Source organism: Jaculus jaculus, chromosome 7 (assembly GCF_020740685.1).
Source record: "Jaculus jaculus isolate mJacJac1 chromosome 7, mJacJac1.mat.Y.cur, whole genome shotgun sequence".
In the NCBI taxonomy this organism is placed as follows: domain Eukaryota; kingdom Metazoa; phylum Chordata; class Mammalia; order Rodentia; family Dipodidae; genus Jaculus; species Jaculus jaculus.
This window is the reverse complement of record NC_059108.1, coordinates 26,208,229-26,236,191: the sequence shown is the minus strand read 5'-3', so window position 1 is coordinate 26,236,191 and position 27,963 is coordinate 26,208,229. Positions and strand designations below refer to the sequence as shown.

The following is a 27,963-nucleotide window of genomic DNA, read 5'->3' as shown; positions in this document are numbered from 1 at the left end:
GTGATTTTGAAAATATTATTTTCTCCAATGCAGAGTCAGGTAAGCTGAGGCCACAGTGGTAGAAGAAAGTGATATCTGCCTGCCACAAGGAGACCATTATCTCCTTAGAATAAACATCTCAGGTCTTGTCCTGTTAAGGAAAGGCAGTTGAGCGCGGATGCATCCTCAGCACTTGGGAGATATGATGCCACAGTACTGCCTGCAGCACTTGTTTGGGTCAATAATCTTATGTCCCAAATATTAGTTATCCAAATTTAAATATTTGTTAAAAAATATCATTTCTATCCATGACACTTTCTGGCTTAGCCTGCTTTAAACCCCAGTTGACTAATTTTTTCCCTTTGGTGACCCATACATTAATTCTCCTTCCCCCCAATACAGTTTGGCAGAGATTTCTTCTGAGACGCTTCTCATGCCTGTGTTTCTGCACCTTCTCTCATTACCCCTTGCTTCTAGACCATGCAGCCACTTTCCCACCTGATTTCCACACCTACGGCTCTCATCCCTCCTGCTTCTTGTCCTTCTCTGCTGGACACTCTCCTGTCTCGCTTAGATGCCTTCTCTGGCTTCTGATGACGTATGTGCGGGACAGTGGTTAGCCTTTACCTGACATCTGTCATCCGAACTCAGGCCACAGGTTATGCTTGTTTTTCTGAACTTGTTTTCTGTTCTTTCTCAATTTGGACCCTCAATACTTATTATTATTTTTGGGGGGGTTTCAAGGGAGGGTCTCACTCTAGTCCACGCTGATCTAGAATTCATTATGTAGCCTCAGGCTGGCCTTCAACTCATGGCAATCCTCCTACCTCTGCCTCCCAAGTGCTGGGATTCAAGGTGTGCACACCATGCCTGGGAATACTTATTTTATTTATTTATTTATTTATTTATTTATTTATTTATTTGTTGTTGTTTTTTGAGGTAGGGCCTCATTCTACCCCAGGCTGACCTGGAATTCAATATGGAGTCTCCGGGTGGCCTCAAACTCATGACGATCCTCCAACCTCTGCCTCTCGAGTGCTGGGAATACTTATTGTTTTTAACTTGTTTTTACTTATTTATGGGAGACAGAGAGAGAGAGAGAGAGAGAGAAAGAGGAAGGGAGGGAGGGAGAGAATGGGTGTGTCAGGGCTTCCAACCACTGCAAATGAACTCCAGATATATGCGCCACCTTGTGCATCTGGCTTACATTGGTCCTGGGGAATCAAACCTGGGTCCTTTGGCTTTGCAGGCAAGCACCTTAACTGCTAAGCCATCTCTCCAGCCCCAATACTTATTTTTTAAATGGACTCTAATACAATTTTTGTCCACTTCACAAAATGTGATCAAGGTTTCCTTGCTTTTACCCTTAATGCCCTCTTCTTTCTTAACAGAAACCATTTTCAGTCTGTAAGGCTGTTCTATCTGTCCCAACGACCTCTCCACCTGAAGCTCAGTGTCATTGCTGACCCCTGATACTCCTTAGCACCTCCAAGCCCACTTGGTTATAAACTGTCACTCATGGCTAGGCCACTGTGAGAGTGTGGGTTATCACTTACTTGACATTTTTGAGGGCAAGTGGTAGGATCTTCTGTTTTGTGATCCCAGCAGCATCTAGCAAGTGATTCTCAGGTGTGGCCATGAGTACTACATACAGAGCTTAAAACTCTAGACCAATAGTTAGCATTGGGGTGTGCGTGTGTGTGTGTGTGTGTGTGTCCCAAAATGTAGGAAAGACTGGGAGTTCCCCTGGTGATAGCAGTATCATGGATGCAATGCCTAGAGGAGTTGAATTGATACTCAGAGAGCAGTCCTAGAAATGATCTTTTTTTTTTTTTCGAGGTAGGGTCTCACTCTGGTCCAAGCTGACCTGGAATTAACTACGTAGTCTTTGGGTGGCCTCGAACTCATGGTGATCCTCCTCCCTCTGCCTCCCGAGTGTTGGATTAAAGGTGTGCACCACCCCGCCTGGCCTCAATGATGTTTTAATCCACAATGCTGTTAGGTTCCCGGGCTTCTGTGCCATCACTGCAGCTCCACCTGAGGAATCCAAAGCAGCCTTTATGATTTGGGTGAAAGTGATCCATCCCACAAACAAATGTGAGTGCCCATCATGGGACATTGGGGATACTTAGGCCACTGCAGTGGACAAAGCACATCCTGTCACTTAGGTATTGGGTGCAAGCAAGGAAGACATCATAATAATGTCAGGTAATAGCAAGAAATGTGGTAGGGGAAAACAAAACTGGCTGAGTGGCAGGGAGAAAAGCAGTATTTTAAAAATATTTTCATTAATTTATTTATTTGAAAGAGATATAGAGATAAAAAGACAGAAAGAGTGGGTTTGGGCACACCACAGCCTCCTGCCTCTGCAAATGAACTTCAGATACATGCACCACTTTGTGCATCTGGCTTTACCTGGGTACTGGGGAATCAAACCTGGGTCGTCAGGCTTTTAGGCTTTATAAGCAAGCACCTTCAACTGCCGAGCCATCTCTCTGGCCTGAAACACAGTATTTTTACATAGGGTAGTGGCAAAACATGTTCTCCATCTGTCTGAAATAAGTGAATCCTTTTCAGACTCACCTTGGGCAGGGGTTGTGGCTCAGCAGTAGAGAATTTGCCTGTCATGATTAAGGCCCTAGGTTCCATTCCAAGCACCCCCAAAAGGAACAAACAAAAACAAGAAGAAGCCTGGCGTGGTGGCACACACCTTTAATCCCAGTACTGGGGAGGCAGAGGTAGGAGGATTGCCAAGAGTTTGAGGCTACCCTGAGACTACATAGTGAATTCCAGGTCAGCCTGGGCTAGAGTGAAAACTACCTCGAACAACCAACCAACCAACTAACCAACCAACAAACAAAATAACAAGAAAGCAGAACTGAAATCAATCCAAACCCCATTCTTTCCTGATTGAAAGTCCAGGAACCAGAGCTGGTGGCAGCCAGTGCAGAAGGAGGCATTCTTGCTTCCTATTGTTCTTCTTCATAATGAGAGGTCTCAGCTGTGTCCCATGGCCAGGAGGGACCCCCAGAAAGGGAGAAGCAAGAAGGAAAGAGGAGGGGGACTGGTTCTGTAGTGAGAAACTGCCTGGGTGTGGCAGGCGCATGCAAGAAGGGTTAGGGAGAACTCCAGTGTACCTGGCCCATGCCCAAGGCCCAGCTGTGAGCACCTCAGCCTGCACAGAGGAGCCGGAGCCCACTTTGGACTCACCTTTCCTTACTACTCAGTGTTCTATGCCAGCTTTCAGGACCCACTTTTACTCTGGGTTTCCCTTCCCTTTGTTAAGGGTTATAATCACTTTAACAAGCTTGTGCACATTTTTTGCATGTTAGTGAGCAGTGCTCTCTGTAGCTGGGAAGTGGAAGTTTACTCCAATAAGATGCGAGGTTTTTTTTTTTTTAAACAAAGCTTTAACTTTTAATATTTTTCCATCTTTTCTTTTAAATATTAAGTATTTAAAAGGCAGAGGAAAACCATCAGCAGATGAAACAATTTTTTGCAGTCCAAAAGTCATCTCAAGAGTCACCAAAGTTATGAGAACCACTGGGATTTTTTGACTTATCTTTCCAGTTCAGCTTCTAGAATTTCACCCCATGCATCTGCATCCATCGGATGTATGATTTTCTCTGGCAGGCTAACAGAAGAGCATATATTGCTGTATCTGCCGCTCAGCCAATCACATTTTCACCTTACTCTTCTGATAATTTCTCAGGAGTATCACCCTCCAGGAGTAGCCACTTTCCACGTCATCATCTATCTGTCTTTGGCACACAGCTCTTACAGTCAAGCAGTGAGGTCGCCATAGGGAGTCATTGTTTCTTATTGCATGATTCCAACTCCTGCACGTCACCGAGCTCTGCACAAACTCCGAACGTCTAGCTGGCTGAAAGTTTTTAAAGTGACTTCTAGAGGCAGTAGTTCAACAAAGTTATTTTGACTCTCGTTTTTTATCTTTTTCAATACCGGCAGAATTCAAGTCTATGCTGGAAACTGCCAAATTATTGTTCCTCTTGGAAGTTTTCTTCATGGTTTGATGTTTTAACCCATTATCCCCATCTGTAACCTGATAGTCCTAGGAGGTCTGCCATCCGAGTACTAAGCAGGCCTCAGCTTCCAAGATCAGATGAGAATGGACGGGTTCAGGGGGGCATGGCCCATGGAGTTTACATGGTTCTTGTTGTTCCCAAAGAAAATTATCTTGCAGAGTGACCCTCCATCCCTCTTTCAAGTGTCACTAGGAGACTGCGGAGGGTGGGCGCCGTCCGACCAGACTAGCTGCACGGGACCCCCACAGGCCACCGTAGGAACCCCACTGCATCCGGGCATCTCTGCTGGGTGCTAAAGCGGACGCGAGCGTAAACAACAATCGTCCGTGCGCCCGCCGGCTAGGGAGGCCGCACTTCCGGGCCAAGGTTTTTTTTTAAAAAATATTTTTATTTGTATTTGTGTGGGGGGGGGTTGGCGGGAAGAAGCAGATATAGATACAGAGAGGATAGTCACACTAGGGCCTCCAGCCGCTGCAGTGCCACCTTGTGCATCTGGCTTATGTGGGTCCTGGGAAATCAAACCTGGGTCCTCTGGCTTTACAGGCAAGTCTCTTATCTGTCCAGCCACCTCTCTAGCCCAAGACATAGGTTTTTTTTTTTTGTTGTTGTTTGTTTTTTTTTTCGAGGAAGGGTCTCACTCGAGCCCAGGCTGACCCGGAATTAACTATGTAGTCTCAGGGTGGCCTCGAACTCATGGCAATCCTACCTCTGCCTCCCAAGTGCTAGGATTAAAGGCGTGCGGCAGCACGCCCGACTCAAGATGTAAGTTTTTAAAGTGACGCGCAGTATGAGCTTCTTTGGAAAGCGGAAACGATGAGTTATATTGAATGCCTAGTTAAGGAACACTAGATAAGGTTCCATCTGCAGAGCTTCGGTTTTCCTGTGACCATTTGTCCCAGGCACCTCTTCCCTAAGGTCGCTTCCCAAGGTGGTCCCTTCCCGTGAGGGATGCTGGCTCTGAGGCTGTGCGAGTTTTGTGAATGCATGCGTGGGTGTGGCGGCTTTTACTGTGGGTACATCCTCCATACTGACTCCTACCTCTCCTCAAGAGAAGTGCTGGGATGCTTAGCTCACCCAGAGCATCACTAGAACGTCAGATCTTAGAGCCGGGTGTGTGTGGAGAGCGCGGACCCTAGCTCAGCAAAGAAATGAGGGTTCACACGGTAGTCCATGGCGAGGGCTGGTGAAACCGTGGCGCAAAGGTGGCGCGGAGACCCGCAGCGCGGCCCTTCAGGACCATGCGGGTGGGGGAAGGGCGACGACGGCCTGGCTGGCGGGGGACTGTGATTCGTGAGTGCAGGGGGTGCTCTCCCTCCCGCCCCACGGTGACCACAGGCAGAGCTTCTCCCGGTTCATTCCCTTTGTGCCTGAACATAGCCCGGTAGCATCCGAGACCTAAGTCCAGAGCGCAATCTTTGGGGACTAGAAGAGACCTCTCTCTGGCTAGGTAGGTGCGCCTTCTGGTTTGCGCCGTGTGATCCTGGGCCCCAGCTCTTGTCTTTGTAGCCTAGAGCGATGCTCCAGCTGCCACGCCCCTCGCAGACTGCGCGCCAGCCCCGCCCCTGCCGGCCCGCCTGCCCGCCTGCTTGTCTGTCGGCCTCCGCGTGCGCACGCCACCCTGGCCGCTCGGGGGCGCTCCGGAGCGCAGAGACCCGGGCGGGGCGGGGCCTCTTGCAAGTCCAGGGCGGGGAGGGGCGGGGCCTGGAGGGGCGGGGCCTGCCGCAGTCGCGGCGGCTGCGGCGGCTGCAGCGTCTCCCCCGGGGAGCCGCTGTGGTACCTAGGCGGTACCATCCTCGTCAGAGCATCCTTCCCGGCTGGCTGGTCCCCCGCCTGCAGCCTTAGCTCGCCGCCGCCTCCGGCTGACTTCTTTGTGTTTTGTTTTCTGCCCTGCGCCTCCTCGCTTCAGGACCTGTTCGTTCTTCCGCGGGCTACAAGAAGGCAGACGATGAGATGTCCCGGGCCACGTCTGTTGCAGACCAGCAAGAGGCACCGGCCCGCACCATTTACCTCAACCAACCGCATCTCAACAAATTCCGCGACAACCAGATCAGGTAGGAGAGCCGGCGGCCGAGACGCCCCCAGCTGTGGAGGCTCAGCTGAGAAGGGGCTCGTCCCCACTGGGTGGCTTGTCCACCTTACCTGGTCCTCACCCCTCCTGCTTCCTCTCGCGTCTTGCATCTCAAGTCTCCGGCGTCCACCCAGAGCCCAGAGGTCCACACCTGGCACCCAGCGGGGTCGTGTGAGTGTAGCTTCTGCCTTCCGCCCTTTGCGATGCTGTGTCTGGCCTGTCTATGGGCCCTATGGAAGTTATACTGTCCCTGACAGAAGTGAGGGGTTTTCTCACCTCTGGACTGCCTTCTAAGAATCTCTCATAATTGCATTTTAACTCCACAGATGGTTCCCCTTAGCAACTTGCAGACTATGAGGTGGGGGAGGGCTTTATGAGGGAGTCCCCGCGGGCCACAGGGACTCACATTCTGTTCCCAGTGGCCCATTACATTTGCTAAGAGGTCTGCATTCGCCGGGGAAACTTTGTTCAGAGTCAGCAGAAACACGGATGGAGGGCAACCTTTAAGTGTGTGCTTCCTGCTGGACACTGTCAGATGCCATGGGTATGCTAGCTTCATGCGTCTCCAGCACCTCCTGCAGCAGACGTTGCCATCTCGGGATCAGGAAACTGGAACGCAAAGCTTTGAAATATTGTACTGTACTTGTCGGGCCCCTCTCGCAAAGCTGGACATGGAACCCACCCATGTGACTAGCCAGCAATTCTTGCTGCTGTGCCAACCGTGGTAGTTTCTTCATGTTCATGTCAGTCCATTTTCACATTTCATTAAACTTTCAGGCTTAGATAGCTTTCTGTCAGAGAGTGACTTCTGAGGACAGAACTCCAGGAGCTGCCCAGAACGCCGTGTTCAGGCTAAGGAGGTTCAGTGCTTGGTTGGGTTCTCCACAGCTTGCTGAAGAAGCTGAGTCCCCATCCCGCTTTCCTACTACCGTGGTTTTGCATTCACTGCCCAGTCAGGGCTTGCGTTTGGCTGCTTAGCCTGAGGTCTTCACTCAGGAAGGTGTTGGATTTTATTGTAACTTGGTAGGAATTGAGGAAAAACAATGGTGCATATATGTTGAGGGGATGCCTTCATTTTGTAAGTCAGTATTAGATTATCATGGCTTTATTTTGGGTTTAAAGAATGACCTTTGAACACATTTTATATTTAAAAGTGTAATTTAGGATAGCTAAGCCCTCATTCTAGAATGAGCTGACTTGTTTTCATATACAGAACATTAAGCATGTTGCATTACCATTTTACAAACTAGAATGATTATAATAAAAAAAAAGACAGATAGGAGATGTTGGCAGGGATGAAGAGAAATTGGAACCTTCATACATTCCCAATGAGAATGAAGAATGGTGCCCCTGCTTTGAAAAGAAAGCAGTTGTCAGGTCTTCAAAAAGCTCAATGTAAAATTACCATCAGACCCAACAGTATACATAAGCAAGAGACATGAAAACAGAGGCCCACAAAAATATGTATGCACATGTTCATATTAATTATAATAGCCAGTAAGTAGATACAATCTAGACATCCATCAATGAATGAATGAATGAAATGCACGCTAGCCATGCAATGAATTATTATTTGGCTATAAAAAGGGAATGAGATACACATATTACAATCTAAATGAAAACATGCCAAATGAAAGAAGTGTGTCATAAAAGGCCTCACATTGTATGAATCTATTTATGTGAAATATCCAAGAGGGAAATCTCAAACAACAGAGGGTCCATTAGTGGTTCCTGGGGCTGGGGAAGGAAGAACAGATTATGAGAGATGGAGAGTGACTGTAGTTTTGAGATGGTAACTGTACAACTCTGATTATAATTTAAAACACTTAGAATCCAGCATTGGAAATATAGTTTCATTTGTCCATACATTCTCATATTTCTATTAAATTACTTTTAAAAAGACAAAGGTTATTTTTAAAAAGATGAATGCAAGCCGGGTGTGGTGGCATACACCTTTAATCCCAGCACTCAGGAGGAAGAGGAAGGAGGATTGCCATGAGTTCAAGGCCACCCTGAGACTACATAGTGAATTCCAGGTCAGCCTGAGCTAGAGTGAGACCCTACCTACAAAAATAAAACAATAAAAAAAATTTAAAAAGCCTAGTTTCCATGGGAGTGAAGATTTAAGAGCTTTGGCAATGAATCTTCAATACCTGTTCTGTAGTTAGTTAGGGCTAGCTTTAACCTCAGAAGGATTCCAAATGGCTACCTGTTGTAAAGATTCTTTTGCACTTTTATTTTTTGTGAGGTGGGGGGTTAGAATAGGTATGGGAATTGGCAGTAAATTGGCTAGGAATAAGGCAGACATATTCCGACTGTCTTGTTTAAATTCTTGTGTAACTCTATAATTGGATTCTTTTAAATATATCTTATTAAATGTTAAGTTTGCAATTTCTTAGTTTATGGCTTATCCTTTGAACATGTTTGGGAATACACTGGACAAGGGCTTAAAAATTAAATGTGACCATTGAGGGTCTATAAAACAGCCTCAGCATACTAATGGTTTTTTTTAATTAGGAATTGATTGCAAAGTTTCTTAACATTAGAGTTTAGTTCTCTTATAAAACATTGAGCTCTCGAATTGGAGGACTATGCTGATGCTGAAGTCAAATTTTATAAAACATACTGACTTTTAGAACTAAGACTTTTTCTCTTGGCTATTAATGTTTGTGAAAATTTGACCAAGCTAATGAAGGGAATGTTTTCAGTAAAAGGAGTTGATAGATTTTCTTCTTAGTATAATTTTTCATGAGAAAAGGTTAATGGTACTTTCTTAGAGAAGGGCATTAGAGGGTCTTTATCATTTTGTTTCTCTCTCTCTTTCTCTCTCTCTCTGTATATCTTGTGGTTCTGGGGATAGAATCCAGAGCCTCACCAAACCACTCATTGACAATGAAGCTGTATGACTGAACTATGTATGTACCCCAAGTTCTGTCTGCCTCCAAGGTGAGCTTTTGGAGAGAAGGGGCCACTGGGGACATCTGAGGGTCATGATGGTCAACTTAATTGGAGAGGTCTGATTATTTGTCAGAAAACACAGGATCTCTCTCTGTCTAGAAGAGTTCTCTCAGGCACTTGCCCCATCACAGATGTTTTGCCATTGACCCTTTCAACCTTGGCAGTGAACTCTGTGCCTGTACTTGAAGGCACTTTGGTTTTTGACTCCAGGATAAGAACAGGACCTTGAGTTTAATGCTGAGGAAGGGTCTCTTCAGGCAACTGGAGAGGTATATGGAAGAGGTGTAGTACACTTTAGCACAGTGGTTGAGAATTCAGTTACCCTTTGAATTGGTGTGATTAAAGAAAGAGCTCTGGTCTGGCAAAATCCTGGAGAGGAGAGAGCCTCCCTGCTTTGAGGTTGACTGTGGCTTTCCTACCTACCCTTGTGGGCTGCTCTATTTAGGAACTCCAAATTCTGGGCAATCTTTTGAAATTTGATGGAGTGCTAATGCCATATATGTGCAGTTCTCTCCAAACCTTGGTCGTGTTCTTGACACTGAAATTAGTACCAGTGTTGGATCTGCTGTCTGTGTTATGCATAACTGGAGTTTTCCATCAGGAAGCATTATGGTAATGGTGGGATTAAAAAAATTATTATTTATTTCATTATCTGACAGAGAAAGAGGGAGAGAGAGAGAGAGACAGGGAGGGAGAGAGAAAGAGAGGCGAGGGAGAGGGAGAGAGAAAGAAAGAAAATGGGTATGCCAGGGCCTCTAGCCTCTGCAAACAAACTCCAGACATGTGCACCACCTTGTGTATCTGGCTAACATGGGCCCTGGGGAATGAACCTGGGTCCTTTGGCTTTGCAGGCAAATGCCTTAACCGCTAAGCCATCCCTCCAGCCCAATGGTGGGAATTTTGAAGTAGGTTTCTTTTTTTTTCTCCTAGATATTCCTAGGGCCTTCCCTGTGAGGACAACTTTCTTCATTGCCTAGAAATGGTTAGTAACTAATGGTTTCAGTATTCTTACACAGATGAAGGATTGCTCACCTAACAAGATCCTATTTCTGAATGTACAGTTTTGTCTTCTTTTAAATGTTTAAGGTCATAAGTCAGACATCTAAGTTACAATTCAGAGGTGTGGTGGTTTGAATGTAAATGGCTTTGTAGCCTCAGGTATTTCTTTTTTATTTTTCTTTTTTAAGTTTTATTTATGAGAGAGAGAGAGAGAGAGAGAGAGAGAGAGAGAGAGAGAGAGAGAGAGAATGGGAGCACCAGGGCTTCCAGCCACTGCAAATGAACTCCAGACATGTGCACCCTCTGTGTATCTGGCTTACGTGGGTCCTGGGGAATTGAACCAGGGTCCTTTGGCTTTGCAGGCAAGCACCTTAACCACTATGCCATCCTTCCAGCCCACCTCAGGTATTTTTGATTAAGGTTCCTACTTAGTCTTAGGCAGGCAAGCCCTGTGAGAGAAGGTGTGTCACTTGGGGCAGATCTTGAGTCCATACCTATGTTGTGTTTGGTGGGTTCAGTTAGTTCCTGCTTGCTGGTGCTTGCCGCTGTCTCTCTGCTATGGATGTATGATGAAGTGAGCCAGCTTCTTCTGCCATGATGAAGATTGCCCTGGAATGAACCCTTTCTTCCCATAAGCTGCTTGTGGTCAGGAGTTTGTCCCAGTAAAGAAAAGGTAACTGCAACAACAAGTTTCTCTATCACACCATTTAAGTTTATCAGCTCCAGAAGACTTGTTGCTTTTAGCTTTCATTCTCCTCTTTGCCCCTCCCCCACACCTAAGCAGCTGCTAATCTACTTCATATCTCTGTAGATTTCACTTCACAGGGACTTTCACACAATGGTATCATATATCATAGTTTTTGGGTAGTTTAAGTTAACTTGTTATGAGGAACTTGCATTTAGAGATGCATGCTAGTGAATCTTAAATTTTATATATGTAAAATTTTAAAAAATGTTTAAAGTTAAAATGTCTTCCACTCTAGAAAATATCTTGACATAATTTATCAGTAAAGAAATGAACACTATTTGTGTCATATCAGTCAGGCATATGTCATCTTTCTCTGGGGTTCTCAGCATGCCATTTAACATTTGTGCATTTCAAAGATGTAAGGCATCTTCTTCGTGTCTCAAATGATGCCTTCACAAGTTAGATCCTTCGTCTTGAATGACTCATTCATTTCAGGTGGGTATTGCAGCTAGCACAAGTTTTCATTCAAGCAATAGTGAGCTTTGTCAAGTTAGTGCATCTCTTCAGGTTGAAAATTGCTTTATATACTTTGTTCCCTTTACCAAGGTGAGTTTAAGATAGAATATCACTTGTCCAGAAAGGTGCACTGAGTGATAGGTTAGTACAGGATCATCATTTTATGCAGGTTAATTGTACCTAATCAAAATATTCAAAATAAAACATGCCCAGGTCTGAAAAATTTTTGAGCAACAAGAAGGTGTAATCACTAGAAAGTTCCACACTTGATCTCATGTGGTGGGTCACAAGTAAAACCTAGACAAATTAAAAATATTGATTAAACTTATCTTCAGGCTCCTTGTGAGATGTACGTGAAATAAAAATGGATTCTGTTTATTACTTGAGTCTTATTGTCAGAATATCTCATTGTTTTTATACAGATATTACAAAATAAAAGAAAGACAAAAAAATGTAAGCAACCAAATGCAATCTGAAATACTGCAAGTCTTAAGCGTTTTGGATCAGGGATACTTAAACCTGTTTGCTGGGATCTGAACCCTCCAGAGGATGTGTTTGCCACAGTAATCTTCAGTTTGTAGGTGAATAATGGGGACAGGGGACAGGTATGTTTGGGGTTAGAGCCAATCTCATTGGATATGAGAAACTGAAGGACTCTTTTCTGAAGTTCTTTTTTTTTTTTTAAGGTAAAGAATTTGAACAGGAAATATTCTTCCATGCATAAGCTGCTCATGATTTAAAAAAGAAATGGCACCAAGATCCTAATAAGAGTAATTTTTCTGTTGATTTACAAAAAGATCATTGTTCAAAAAGCAAGGCTGGGGGATGGAGGGGAGCCTTAGTGGTTAAGGCATTTGCCTGCAGAGCCAAAGGACCCAGGTTTGATTCCCCAGGACCCACATTAGCCAGATGCACTAGGGGGCACATGCGTCTGGAGTTTGTCTGCAGTGGCTGGAGGCCCTGATACACCTATTCTCTCTCTCTCTCTCTCTCTCTCAACTTCTTTCTCTCTCTCTCAAATAAAAAAAAATAAAACATATTAAAAAAAACCCCAAGGCTGTCAGGTATGATGGCACACACCTTTAATCGCAGCACACAGGAAGCAGAGGTAGAAGGATCACCAAGAATCTGAGGCCACCCTGACACTACAGAGTGAATTCCAGGTCAGCCTGGGCTAGAGCGAGACCCTACCTCAGGAAAAACAAAAACAAGGCTTATATAAATCTCTTGAGTAGAGACATCTACTTTGGCAAAAGTAAACACATTCCTCGTTCAGATGCATTGCCAGTGGTGAATGCATATAACTTCAAGCCGACTCAAGATTTCCCTTCTGCCTATGCTATTTTTACTGTAGTGGAAGATATACTTGGTTAATCTCCAAAGCAGACACCGTTTTCTGAACATGAAGGTCACAATAGATCACAAATCCCTATTTTATACACACCAGAGGCCACAGCAGACTCTGGCAATTAGAAGTGCCCTCTGGTTTGTACCCCTGGATAGGCCTTTGAGATATCCTTTAGGTGAAAATGTTGAAATTAGGGGGCACTTGGCACCATGTATTTCAGATAACTGTTGAATGCCTGAGCTGTCTTGAACTATATTTTTAGAAGCAGAAAAACATGTCATCCTTGGGCCAGCTTTGTATTTGACGTTTCTAAGGAAACGGCAAATGTCTAGGAGAATAGGCTTTCATGGTGATATTTCAAGTTGACCCTTGTATAACTGAATAATGGAGCCATTCTGAATTTGATCTATACCCTTCCCTTTTAAATAATATGTAAAGACATTGGATTTACTTATTTGATTGAGAGAGAGAGAAAAAAAGGCAGATAGAGAAAACAGGCAGGCATATCAGGGCCTCCAGCCACTGCAAACAAACTCCAGATACATGAGCCCCCTTGTACATCTGGCTTACATGGGTACTGGGGTCCTTAGGCTTTGCAGGTGAGCACCCATTCCATTTTTGTAATATGTAAAGACATCCCATTTGAGAGTTTGGATCAGTAAAGTACCTCTTTTCACTTCTTTCCTTTCTTAAGTTTTTTTGTTTGTTTGTTTTTGTTCTTGGAGAGAGAGTCTCGTTTTGCTGCTCAGGCTGATCTGGGGCTATCTTGCCATCTTTCCAAATTCTGTGAGCTTGCTGCTGTTTCTTGTAATTTTGAGAGCATTTCTGATTTGTACTGAATTAAACATGAAGAATTAGTTAATGACCTGGGCGTGGCGGCGCACGCCTTTAATCCCACTATTTGGGAGGCAGAGGTAGGAAGATTGCTATGAGTTCAAGGCCACCTTGAAACTACCAAGTGAATTCCAGGTCAGCCTGGGTTAGAGCGAGACCCTACCTTGAAAAACCAAAAAACAAACAACAACAACAACAAAAAACCCAATTACTTCATGAAATAGATGTTACAATTTAACGTGTCTTCAAGGAGATTAAGGAGGTTCAAAGATTGAGTGCTACACGTACGTGTTCCTGAACTGGATCCCAGAGGAGGAAGTAAGGCGGTGGAGAAGCTGGGGAGCCCTGAGGGCAGCGTCCTATTGAAAGCGCCTTTTTGCCTGCTTCCTTTGACCATGTCCTGTCACTACAATTGTTACCAAAGCTCTTAGAGTCAAAGTCTCTCACCTGTCCCCCATATACAAATTCAAGCTACAAGTAACAGTGACAAGTAGAGGACAGAGAATTATATATTATGGTCACATGGGGAAGAGGAATAAAGACCTCCAAGTCCCTCTTGGGATTTCTGATACGAGGTTTAGGTTTAAACAGAGGCCAAGCAGCATGCGTAACCGAGCAGTCCTGGTCAAGGTGTAGCCTTACCCATCCTAGGCTCAGCTCCACTTTGTCCTGCAAGGTGGTCTGACAAGTTGTCAGAATTGAGTGAAATCTTTTCCTGGTCAGGCTGGTTCCCTCTCTGGCTAGCACCAGGGCTTTATCATTTCCTTCTCCGCCATCCCAACACGGGGCTCCTGGGGAAAAGTTCTTTTTCTTTTGTGTATACACCAAAGGTCAACATTGGGTGTATTCCTTGATTGTTTTCCACTTTATTCACTGAGGAAGGGTCTCTCACTTGAGCCCAGAGTTCACTGATTCAACTAGTCTACTTAGCCAGCCTGTCCTGGGGATCCCTGTGTCAGCCTTCTACATGCTAGGGTTATAGGTGGGATGCCATGCCCACCCAGCATTTATGTGGGTGCTGGGGATCCAAACTCAGGTTTTAGAATATCTCCTGCCTTAGGAGATGTTAACATCATGGGGAAATTGGATGGAAAGTAAATGCAACTCTGTATTATTTTTGAGTCTCTCCCATAAATGGATACTATTCTCAAGACAGAAAACAAACAATAGCAAACTCAATCCAGCCTTAAAATTATCTGGAAGAAAGTGGGACAGTAATAACTAAATGTTTAGCTCTCATCTTTTCTATTTGGGTCTTTTCATGGTGTTCAGAAGAGAAAAGGCCATTATCTTTCCCATGACTTGTGCTGAGAAGATTGGAGAAACACTTGTTCCCCTGGATCCAAGGATGTCCCCTAAACTCTCCAACAATATCCAGTTTGTTTGTATAGAGGCGGAAACAATCAGGAGCACATGGTGAACTCTGTCTGCTCAGCATTGAGTCCTGCAGCATCAAAGTGTGCGCTGTCCCACTCAAGGCCCCTCCACAGACAGCAGAGACTTACTTGGAAATCGAATCAGCAGCCACTGCAGAAGGACAATGCTTAGAGAAACAAAAGAGGAGTCTGAGCATTGTTGGGCCACAGGGATGTTTTACAAAGAAAGTTCCTGAAATCCATGAGGCCAGTGATCACTTAAATGCTGACCCATTCTTTTCTCTTCATCGAGAGCCAGCTCTTCACAACCGAAACTAGAGGTTTCCAGCTACTCTTATTGTTTTCTATTAGAGGCAGTTGGAGGATTTGGGGGTGACACTGCGGTATTGTTGACCATTCAGGATTTGTTTTGTGTACCACTGCTTGAAAGAGTCCTGGAGAGTAGTGCAGGCTTTCCTGAGAGTGGATCTGTTGCTGTCTTCCTTCTGAAAGCTTGAGAGTCTCCAGTAACAATAGACAGATCCACAAGGGGAAAATTATAACAAACTTAAGAATGTGGGGACCATGCACAGGATGCATGCCTCAAGGGAGGGGCACACATCCTTACCCAGCTGAACCAGGGACTAGGGGCCTGCTGGGGGCTATGCGTGCTTGAGGGAGGAGGAGCGAATGGTTGTCCGAGGAGTCCGAATCTTTCTGAGGGAAGAGCTTTTGAGGCAGAAAAGGGATATCAGATGGGAAAACCTGTTTACTTCCCATAGTAGGTTTGACAAAGGTACAGTCTCTCTGTCAGCACTGACCGTGGCATCTCAGAAGAGCCATATTGAAAAATGCCAGAGAAGCAAAGTTTGAGATCCCACTCAGAGAAGTTGTTTATCTGTGTCAGCGGTCTCAAAATTGTGGCTCACACATTCTCTTCAGTAAGACTAGTCAGGTGTGGTCATTCATTTACATGTCTGTAGTTGTTCATTTACATATCTGTAATCGTTCATTTACATATCTGTACTCGTTCGTTTCTGTAGCCTGGTGTCCTCATTGTCCTGACTTCCTGTGCACTTACCAAGATTCTCTGATGCATCTTGAGTGCTTGCGTGCTGTTGTTAATCTTAATTATTTTGGAGATTTCTTTTGGCCGACTTCTCACACTTGACTAGACTTTCCTACTGTTTAACTTCATGAAATAATTTTGGGAACAGAAATCAATGCTTTTTGCTTGATAATCACGACATGAGTATCATTTTCAATAGTGTTGCAACACTCCCTCACTCTGGGAGAGTTGGCTTAGTTGAAGTTATATAAAATAATCTGGAAGTTCACCTAGCTGAGAGCAAAGTGCCATTGACTGGGGCTCTGTGGCTTAGGGAACAGCAGTGTATTTTCTGTGTTGCTGCGGTGGTTAGAAGTCACACCTGCATGGCTTCATGTAACTTAGTTTTCTTTCAAAGGTCCCAACTCTAAATACCACCATATTTAGGGCTTCAACATATGAATTTGAGGGGTGTAATTAGCTCCATAGCATAATGCCTCCACTCCTGCCCACTAGGGACCTTCTAGTAACATTCCCTCCCTTGCCACATCACCATGGTGGGGGACAGGGCAACAATGTCAGTCTATTCAGTGACTGCTACTAAATCATAAGTTTTGGGAGGTAGATGGCACTACCAGGTGTGGTCACAGTCCCTTCCAAACCCTGTTGTTGAGTCTGATGCTGTAGTTTCCTGTTGAATGGGGTTTTTCCTTGTCCTTGAAGAAACCCCTCTGTGTTTGCTTTGGACCCTAGCAGCCTAGATGCTGGTCCTACTGGGGACATGTGAGTGCCTCTTGCAGTTCTGCACGTAGTAAATGCCTGCATTTTGTGGCTTTGAGAACCAGATTTTTAGGACCTTCAATCTAGGAGAGTTGGGAATGAGTGGCTCAATTCAATACACCAGTTTTCCCCACCTCTAGAAATGTTTGATTTCAAGACACTCAGTGAACAGTAACCAGAAGATTGTCATAGTTCATGGTACAGCGAGAGGTGAGTATTGTCTAACCCTGGCTGCAACTCTAGGTGTCCAGTGTAAGAGATGAGGTTGTCTAACTTGGCTATACCCCTGGGTGTCCTGTGTAAGAGATGAGGTTGTCTAACCTGGCTACAGCCCTGGGCGTCCTGTGTAAGAGATGAGAGTGTTTGACTCCTGATGCAACCCAGGGGTCCTGTGTAAGAGATGAGGGTATCTAACCCTGGCTGCAGTCCAGGGGTCCTGTGTAACATATGGGCATTGCTGTCTGTCTGTCTATGTTAGTTATCACCAGTGTTGTTTTTTCTTACCACTCTTGTCACTCACTGTCTAATTCCTTGATAATCCAATCAATTAATGAGCTGGGGAAGCACAAAGTAAATAGAGTATTACTTTGTGCAAGGGGCTGTCGGTTGCCTAGAGACTAAAGAACAACATCATAGATTTGGGGCATTAGGGTCTTTTATATATTTGTACATATTTAATTTATTTGCCTGTAAAGTACATAAATGTATTTGATTGCGTGTTTAATATACAAATATACCTGCAAAAACTTTAAATATGCTCATTATATATACACACCTACATTTCTAGGATATGATTGCTATGCACAGGCAGGCTGCCTTGAGAACACGTAGCAGGTTTAAGATGTGTGTGTGTGTGTGTGTGTGTGTTTATATCAAGAAATTGATTCTTTTGTTTGGTGTGCTGAGAGAACAAAGTTTTATATAGAATCACATTACATTCACTGTCATCTCTTCTTGCAATGAAATAGCAGTCAGGATTGTTTACTGTTGAATTGCTAAAATGTTAAGTCTGCTTCCAGTAGATCACTAAAATCAACTAGACTCTTAATTGAATTGTGAGGATCAAGTCTCTGTCTTTCTCTACATCTCTTCCTGGTACCAGGAGTTGAATCCAGGGCCTTGCTCTACTGAGCTACATCCCAGCTCTTTCTAAATTTTGAGACAGCAGACAGTGTCCCATTAAGTTTCTCAAGTTGGACTCAAATTCACAATCCTTACTTTAGCCTCCAGAGTAGCTACACAGGCACAGACTGCCAGGCCTGACTTCCTCTCCTTCACCTTTCTCTTCCTTTTTTGGGCTATTAGTTTTTGGTGATTTGGACTCTGCTTAGTATTCCTAAGGACCTCAGAGTATGCATAATATTTAATATGAATGCTTAAATACACTCAGTTACATAAAGGTGTATTCTTTACAATTATTGAATAAGTTATTACACTTTTATTTTTATTCCAGTAAAGGGTGATAGTTTTGAGGGTGTCACTCCGTCCATGTGAATCATATTCCAAAGCTTGTATGACTTAAGAATAGAGACATTTTTATTTTACTTTTGGTTTTCTGAGGTAGGGTCTCACTCTAACCCAGGCTGACCTGGAACTCTTGTAGTCCCAGGCTGGCCTCAAAGTCACAGCTGTCCTCCGACCTCTGCTTCCCAAGTGCTGGGATTGAAGATGTGCACCACCACGTCCAGTGAGCCAGCGAGCTCTTTGTTTTATCACAGACTGTTTGCTGAGTGGTATCATAATTGCCCAGAATTCTGTCTTTGTTGGAACTGTCTCATGTTAATTTTTAATGCTACCTTTACAAATTAGAATTCATTAATCATTCTAGTGTCAATGTACCAGAGTAAATTAAATTATTTCATATAATGAAGATTCCAAGGGGAGGTGGAAACATTAACTTCTCTCAATGTCTCTGCTTTGCCTGCCAGCTGTCACACAGTTTCATCTCACACCTGTTTCAATTAAGCTTTGTTCAGTACATGACTAGACATTGAAGCGAGAAGTAATTTTCCTCTGTTTATACCCTTTCATCTTCCCCTCCCCTCCCTTCCCTTTCCTCCCCTTTTCTCCCTTTTCTTTCTTCCCCTCTCCTTCCCTCCCCCTTCCTCTCTCTTTTCCCATTCTATTTCTGTGGTACTACATGTCTAACCTAGGGTTTTTCTCTACAACTAAACTTCAGTCACAGTTCATGGGAGAACTTTAAGTAGTGGGTGGTAGAGAGAGGAGGGAAGAGAACATGGTTATTTTTTGTATGATGATGATGTAGGTCAGCCATGTTATTTGTAATCTAAACAATGCAGATATTATAAAATCAGGGAACTAAAAAAATAGCCTCATGGAAGATTCTCTTTTTTTGCCCTTTGCTGACCATCTCCCACCATGTTGTATACATGTATACATGAATATTCACATACTACAACTCTCAGGTAATGCCTCTGATTCATACGGCCTATACATAAGCATTGGTCTCCATGAGGCACATTTTAGTTCACTGGGGAAGCCATTCTAGGCTATGTCTAGTTGGCATATAAACTTTTTTCTTAACATTGTGGCTTTCTGGAGCTTCCAGACACTGGTTCTAGGTGTAGCTTTGGCTCAAAAGCAACTATAAGCCTCTTTAGTTACTGTAACAAGATACATTCCTGTATTGTATTTGAATTTGTGTTCATGAGCTGTCATGTCCTTAATGTTCAGTGTAGTTGTCATGGGCTCATCTGTAGAGTTGTGTTTTAGATGTCTCACCTGGGGTTTTCTCATGTTGGGTCTTCTGTTGTGTCCTTGGGCCAAAGTGAAATTTATTATTCTTCTAATAATTGGTGAATCCAGAAGTTTATGTTTCTCCTATACTCAGAAATTTCAATGAGTTGAAACACTTTAAAATTGTATTTAAAAACTCCAGATGTTGGGTAGTATATATGAACTTTGAGGAAATGCTGCTAATGCTGGAAAAGCCCTACTGACAATTCATGCATTTTCATCTCACCTTCTGAGGAGCACACGTTTTTAGAGTTACAGTGCATTTGCTAGTTTTTTTGATGGTGCATGGGTACAGTGAATTGTTCTAGTTTTTTCATCATATGTCTTGTATTTAATTAGAAAGAAACACAGTGTTAGTATTTGCTGTCAAGTAAAATGTCTTAAAGAGCCAACCTATGATGTTTAAGGGTTTTGGATTGTGGATGACTTTTCTAAGAAAGCTTACTGACTTGGATTTTAAAGCACAGTATTTCTTCTATAGTCTGAAAATATTAACATTCTTCACAGCCATATTCGCTTTCTCACATATCAGTTGAAACTAAAGTGAACCGTTTCTTCCAAAACTATGAGTAATTACAGATTTTGATGTTTTGAGATACTACCATTAGAAAAATGGACACATTAAGAATAGTTGGCCTTCTTAAGAAACACATGCAGCATTTCTGTGTTTTTTTAAAAGTAAATCAGATATTTCAAAACTAGGACAGCATAAACACGAGTCCACATATACCCATGGGGTTATACTATTTATCAGAGAATGACTAATCCTGTGGCTGGTTTCTGTAGGCATGGCAGAGCTGTGTAGCAGTTCCTGAGATGTATTCTCTGCTCAGCAAGACTTCAAGAGTAATTGGACTGAAAAGCAAGTTATTTTGTCTCTGAAATCTCTTTTCCACGGATTATCTCCTTGTAAAATTGATCAGCTGCAATTTCGCAGCCTCTCTGCCAGGTGCTGACCACATGGATGTGTACTTTCACCCTTGGCTTCACCGTCTTGGCGCGTTTGCCTTCTCCTGGCCGAGGCGTACGTCTCATTTCCTGTTGCATGCTCATAAAGCTGGCCCGGTTGGCAAGTCCATGATAAGGTGTTTTATTTTTAGTCTTACACTGAATCAGAAAAATCTAAACGTATTTAGTCTGAGCTAGGACTCTGCTTGTCATGCGGATCTATGATTTTGTTGCAGGTGGTCCTCATCTCTTGTCACCTCCATGCTTTGGTGGATTCATAGGTTTATTCTAAGAATTAGACGAGTTACTAGGCACAGGTCACTTAACAGTGCTGTCTGAGTGCTTGATGATTTTCGATACTGCTATTGCTTGTATTTTAGATTGCATGTTTGAGGAAAAACTCTCCCCCCCACCTAGTACGTATTAATAGAGTTAAAAAAATACATCCCAGACTTTGTATTGTATTCGTAGAGATTATAAAAAGCAGTGTGCCAGTTGAGTAAAATGAGCCTTCAAGAAACAAACTAGAAACATTGTTCTTTTTGCATTAAGTTGATTTTGAGGAGAGATTCTAGTGTTTGCCTGGGGTAGTCCAGAAGTACCATGAAGTATTGGGTCTGTAATGGAAAACCATGCAGGGGATTGCGTATTTTGGAAGCAAGGGAGGGGCGGGGAGGGGCGGGGTGGGGGTGGCGAGATGAGAAAGAAGAGAAGGGGAGAGAGAATATTGAAATAGAAGAGGCAGGAGTGGGGGGGTATAGCTCAGCATAGAGCACTTGCTTAGCATATGAGAGGCCTGGGTTGGACTTCTCACACCACAAAAATCAATCAATCAATCAATCAATCAATCAATCAATCAGTGAATCACAGTGTAAGTCTTGGTTCTACTAGTGATGTCAGTTCCATGAACCTGTGTTTCCTTGTTTGTTGGATGGTAAGTATGTTTTCCTTGAAGACTTGCCATAAATCTAAGTGAGATTTGAAACATGAAAAGTTCTAGAATATAATGTACCATAGGCATTGATTTCCTATGTTGCTTGTCAGGTTATATAGACTTAGTCCTTTTCTCCTTTTCTTTTTTATGGTTTAGAGAAAATTTTTTTATGTTAAGAGAAGGAAAGAAAAGGAAGTGCAGAGAGCTCCTGCTGGGGGCAGGAAGGCAGGAGGAGGTAGAAAGCCCCTGCGGGAGTTGGAGTCGCATCTCCCATCCCAGCCTCACCTGGCTGCTGGGCTGGGATGGGGGCACCTACCAGAGCAGGGACCTGGAGGTTCAGGCATCAGGAGAGATGAACAGCCAAGAAGGCTTTTCTTTTCTTTTTTAACTATGTTAAAATACATATGAGATTTACCACTTCAACTGTTTGTAAGTATAAAGTCCAGCAATGCTGAATAAATTCGCAACCAGTCAAGAACCTTGTTGTGTGATAAGGCTGAAGAAACTCTGTAGCCAGTAGAGAACATCTGCTTCCATTCCCCAGCGCTCCCACTGATCTGTTCTGTCTCTGTATGTGACCCTCTGATCCCTCCCCATGGACGTTTTACCGCACTTTGAAATAGTAACACTTTACCTTCATCCATAATCTCAGTGTTCTACTACACAATCATTTTAAAATGGCATAGTTATCATTTTTTGTGTGATTTTTCTTATGTCGTGCTGCCTACTACAGGATGCACTGTTTTAAAAATAGACATAAAAGTTAAAAGGAAATTCAAATGACCCCCACCCTTCCTTCTGCAGAGTGTTTGATTTCACTGTTTTGCTTTTCTCCAAGATGCATGAGGACCAGGATGGTGATGCATAGTACTGAGGAAGAAGTGTGGTGGTGGGCTTGGGAACAGGGATTTCCACCAGGTCTGCTTTTGGACAAGTGGGTTTTTCTTCTGGTCTGAAGCCAGTTCTGTCTCTGATGTCTCCTTTTGTGAGAGGACCACCACTTCACTGCCATTCCTCCTCCTTCTGTGTTGGAGGTTCTCATGTGAAACAGTGGGTGAATCTAACAAATATCACCCTGAGACAGGAGCCCTGACACTGCTGACTACTCTTGGTCTCCTGTGAGATCTCCAAGGGCACTCTCACTGTCTTCACTTACTGTTCTATCTCCTGGAGTTCTCTGGCTGCCTGTGTCTTGGCTGCAGCCTTTGATCATAGGATGTTTGGGGCATCCTTCCTTCCATCTCTTTAAAGCCTTTTGTCCTGGTGAGCTCTATTGTCTAAGACCCAGCCATGATCTCTCTTAAGTGTTTTCTTCCTCATCCCAGATCCCCACTTTTTTTTTTTTTTTTTTTTTTTTAGGTAGGGTCTCACTCTAGCTCAGGCTGACCTGGAATTCACTATGTAGTCTTAGGGTGGCCTCAAACTCATGGTGATCCTCCTACCTCTGCCTCTTGAGTGCTGGGATTAAAGGCATGCGCCACCACGCCCTGCTTTTCCAGGTCTCCACTTTTGCAGGTGGAGGTAAGCCGTAGTGTTTCCCAGAGTTTTCAGCCTGTCGAAAATTGGCAGCTTGTGTCTGTCCTGATGTCCCTAATTCTTTGTGTTATCCTTGATGACAAAGCCTACTTTTCCCTGCATTCCCCCTAGCACAGGACTCAGGTCCTGGCCAAGGGGAAAAGCTTGTCTTTTGCTAAAGGACTCTGCTCACAAGTGAGGGTCCACACAGTGCAGAAACTCTGGATTGGTTTAATCAGGTGTTCTAATACTTCACACTTTACTGTTTACTGAGCAAAGGAGAGCCCCCATGGTGATGGTCGGCTCCTTGTGCCTCAGAAGTTGATATGTTGACTGGTTCAACATTATGCTTTCATAGAGAAGCTACTCCTGAAAGAGGGCTGCCTCGCCAAATGCTTTTAATGCCAGATCTTCAGACTTAGAAGATTGATGGCTGCCTTCAGATGCAGGCTCATTTGGGATTTAATGCGATAGTTGGCATCCTTAAGCCCTTTATGTCACTTGAGGTTTAAAATTTGTTCACTGAACAAATGTATTTTTGGTACTTAGAACAGAGTGGCCTACACCAGTAGTCGATTCTGGGGACACAATGGTGGAAGACAGGCCTGGCTAGACCTTCATGCTCCCAATCTTCCTATTTTCATGATTTTGAGCAGACAGAATGCACGTGTTGGATTATTCATTTTCCGGGCTAAGCTTGTTTAACCCTGTTGACTTCCCTGCTCCATGTCTTTAGCCTCTTAACGGTGAAGTTATTTACACGAAGGGAAGATTCAGAGCAATCTTCCAGCATATTCTGCCTAGGCCTTAAGGGTCATACCATGCCTCAGGTCCTCTCAGGGCTGCCTGCCTTACAACTTTAATTCCCATGGCACTTTGTAGTTAAGCTCTTATTAGGGAATAAATCACACACAGGCCTAGATCCAGGGCTCCTTTTCCCTTAGCCTAAGTCCTTAGGGAGCCCCCAAAAGGGATGCAGAACCACTGCCAACTTGTATCTCCTTTGCATAGGTGAGGATATTCACCAGAAAAAGTTGGCAAGTTGCGCAGTTTCAGAGACAGTGAGACCAATGGCAGTGCCGGGCGACCCACTCGAATTGTAGGAGAAAGAGCTCACAAACTACAGAACCATCTGCTTTTTCTTATTGCCCCACACCAGCAGTTCCATGTAACACCAGTCCTAAGATACTCCTCCTTCAGATGGTCTTGTTTATTTATTTGAGAGAGAGAGAAAGAGAGAGACAGAGAGACAGAGAGAATGGGCCTCCAACCACTGCAAACAAACTCCAGATGCACGCACTACTTTGTGCTTCTGGCTTACATGGGTTTTGGGGAATGAAACCTGGGTGTTCTGGCTTTGCAGGCAAGTGTCTTAACGGCCAAGCCGTCTCTCTAGCGGTGGGCTAAGTTCTTAACGGTTGCTCTGATGACACGTACTATGAATGATGAGCTCCGTGACGTGCCCATATGTGCCCATGCACGCTTCAGATTAGCACAGTTAGCATTTCTCAAATGAGTGTCACACTCTGCACAAAAGTCCGGTAGGAGCGCTCCCAGCTGCCCTTGGCCCTAGTGGCCCACACCAGAGCTGTATGTTGCACATTTGAGAACAAGGTCCCAAGAGTGGGTAGGTTTGGAATTCACCAAGCCAGATGCTGTGTCTCTACAAGTCCCATGATGCTATTTCACAGTTTAAATAGCAGCTATGGAATAAATAGTGGCCACGAAGCATTTATAAGCACCAAGAAGAGTAGAATTTGAGTCATAATTATTATTTTATTCCAGGGTTGGGCATCAAACCCAGAGCCTCATGAATGCAATCACATGCTCTACCATTGAGCTACAGATTATTTCATTTGTATGTGACCACATGGAGGTTTCTTATCTGAAGCTTAAAACATCAAAATGTATGAACTGTAAGGTACAAGATTTTTATTTACTTGATAATTGTAAATTTTTCTCTTTTGATAATCTTCATACATATATATGATATGTTTTTATTGTAATCCATGATAATTATAGATTTTAATGCACATAATGATGAATTGTATTCAATAATATGAATATTAAAATTTATCAAGAATTTTCATTGTTTTAAAATTGAAGCCCAGAAAGAAAATATTGTAGTATGATTTTTTAAAAAACTTTTTATTGACAACCTCTATGCATACACCATGATATACAATATACCATGATAATTCCCTCATACCACCCTCCTTTGTCTCCCTATCATATCGTACCTCCACTGAATCCATTATTCTTTCCAATTAGTCTCTATTCTATTTTGATGTCACCTCTTCCATTATACAGGCCTTGTACAGGTAGTGTCAGCTGCTATGAAATCATGAATGCCTTGGCCACTTTGTGTCTGGAAGGTAGTATTGCAAAGCACTCCTCCACTTCCTTTGAATCTTGCCTTCTTTCCACTATCTCTTCTGCAATGATTCCTGGGCCTTGAAGGGAGTGGATAGAGATGTTTCACTTAGGGCTAAATTCTCCATTAGTATGATTTCATAGTTGTCTGTTGAATGGCAAAATTCTAGCACATTGAAAGCAGTAAACAACTATTGCTGGACTTATCAAATGCAGCTGGGACAACTCACCAGCAAAAGCATGGGGAGGGTCATCATACTCCCCACCTGAGATCTCAGCTTGCCCCCCACCTTCTGTCCCATGCCCACTATTTGTAATATTGCCTGAGACCTTGTGAGTTCAGAGGGAGATGGAGAATACAGAGGGTAAAAGACCAAGCAAGGATCAACAAGCTCCATCTATGCAGTTTCTTCATGCTCGGTAAGTAAGCCCTCATCCTGAAACTGAGGGAGGAGCATCCACAGGTGTCTTCTTGACATAGTGAGCCCCACTGAAATTCTACTGTGGGGTCTCATACTTTGTAAGTAAGCCTCACCCCAAGGCTGAGGCAGGAGCATCTGTGGAGGTGATCCTGGCAGAGGGAGCTCCATCCAAGTGGCTTCTTTGGAGTCTCCATGCTCTGTAAGTAAGCCCCTCACTCCAAGACTGAGGGGCATCCACTGGGGTAATATTGACACAGGGAGCCCCACTGAAGTGCTATTCTGGGGTCTCTATACTCCTGTACAGGGACAAGGAGCTTCTGGAAGCAGCCATGGGGAAGTCATCATTCAGGATGGGATGAGACTTCTGGGTGGTGCGGCTGCTCTGGGGTCCATGTGCTCTGTAAGCCCTCATCCTGAGCCTAAGGGAGGACCATCTGAAGAATTATCTTGACACCAGAAACCCCAGTAAAGTAGTGACTTTGGATGCTCCACATTCCTATAAATAGCCCCTCTCCATGCTCTATAAGTAACCCCAATACACTCATTGGTTCACTGAACTGGTGTTGGTGCAGTCGTAATGTGGTCTGCCATCGGAGCCCTATTTGGGGTGAAGATGTCTGTTCATATCTCCCCAGGAGAAAAATTTCCTGAAACATTGTCCAAATTAGACCTTTCACAGATAATTTGGTTTTATTAGCTTTCAAACTTATTAGTCACTTGACCATTATTGACAAAAATATTCTACTATCATGGAATTAAAAGATCAAACTTTAAACTGCTCTGTGAATGTTAAGGCTACCAAATGAATAGCTTTGCCCCATTTTATTTTCCTTGTGATTAATAATTTTTCTTATTCTACTAATTTCTTTTATATACAACTTGATAAAAATTATTATTTTTTCCAGTGTAGTGGCCCAAGAACCAGGGCCTTGTATATGCTAGGCAAGCACTCTATCACTGGGCTATGACTACAGCCCTAACAAAATGTTGCTTTTGGTCTATGTTCCTTTCTGGTGATTTTCATGTATTTTCATTTTACGGTTGTCACTACAAGGAACTTTGTCTCACAGAGGAGAGGGATATTTAAAACAGTGTCTGGAATTAAACATGACAGGGGCCTCACTCCACACAGCCAGTATGAGAGTGGGGCTCAGCTTGGAGCCCTCAGCTGCCTGCTGAGAACTGCTCCTTCTGTCCCTGTGTAGATATCTTCCTGTAGAGGTGTCACTTGATCTTTAAAGATGTCAGTCCCCTCCTGTGTAAAATGAAGAGTGTAAATTAGAGTTTCCATGGTTTCTTCCAGCTCTGAAGACCAGTGGGCCATTGGCCCCTAAGCCATGATCTGAGCATGGTCTGACATGATTCATTGCTGGTCAGCTAGTGCAGTTGTTATAGCAATTAATGAGCCAATGAGAATAATCAGGCAAAATCCACTTCAGAGAGAGGGAGAGAGCCTTTATTTACATGTGTACTTCTGCTGGCTAATGCCAAAAACCTGACAGAACTGAGATTGCTCTGGAGTTATATGCCTTTTACAGTCCTTTGTCTGAATTCTCCCATGCTTAGAGAGTGGAGATTTTCATCCATGAGCGTAGGGTTCTGTCAAATAAGATTAAGTAGAGGCAGCTGTCTCCTTAGATAAGGTAGTTATCTATTGTCCAAAGGGGTCAGGCTCAGAGTCACAGAATTCCTGTTAGCTACTGTCAGAGGAAGCTCCCGTGCTGCAGATACAGAGGAGGGAAGTGCAACATCTGTCACTTCACTGGAAGTCCTAGGCACATTCACATTTCTTATAGATACATTGATTATATTCCATTTCAACTAATATAACTAGGAACATTGAATATATGGTATTCCTTTAATAGTGAAACTGTTCCTGATGGTTTGATATGAGAGGGCCTCTGTGGTAGTTTGAGTAGATGGCCCCCAATATATTCAGTGTTTTATTAGTTTGTAGTTTGGATCTGCGGCCACCTGGCTGGTGGAGGTGTCATGGGGGATCTTAAGGTGTGCTGGTGGGTTTGAAATTCCAGTCTAAAGACATGCAAAGTGCCCAGTTATGCCTGGAGTTCCTGAAGTATGCTGTGTGGTTGTGGCTGTTGGCTTTCCCCCCTCTCTGTTTGGTCCTTTAAGAGGGGGTCAACTTTACCATTATGGAACTTTCCCTGGATCTGTAAGCTTCAATAAATATCCCTTCATCTGTAACTGTGTCTAGTTTGGAAGTTCATCTCAGTGAAATTGAAGCAGTCTACTCCAGTCCCCTTGGGATTTGCCTTGGTTTTTTTCTTGCCCCTTGGAATAGCTTAAAGTGGTGTGTGGATGTGGTCACCTGTCTGTTGGTTTAGAGCCTGCCACCAGGAGTAAGGACTTATTTCAGGTTCCCTTTGTAACTGCA

General features: G+C 43.8%; 1 protein-coding gene and 1 pseudogene across 5 annotated transcripts in view; one reads left to right on the top strand and one right to left on the bottom strand.

Moving 5' to 3' along the window:
* The window catches only part of Atp8a2 (ATPase phospholipid transporting 8A2), a 651,823-nt gene that overhangs the window by 122,734 nt on the left and 501,126 nt on the right, over positions 1-27,963 (top strand). For 3 of the 5 annotated variants that reach the window (XM_045153898.1, XM_045153899.1, XM_004670531.2), the window contains exon 2: positions 5,932-6,076. In XM_045153898.1, the coding sequence (XP_045009833.1) occupies positions 5,932-6,076 (145 nt within the window). Of the gene's footprint in view, positions 1-5,210; positions 5,228-5,345; positions 5,473-5,931; positions 6,077-27,963 lie in introns of those variants that run through there. The other 2 variants (XM_045153901.1, XM_045153900.1) reach the window with 2 other exon arrangements.
* LOC101611166 lies at positions 3,538-4,006 on the bottom strand (annotated as a pseudogene).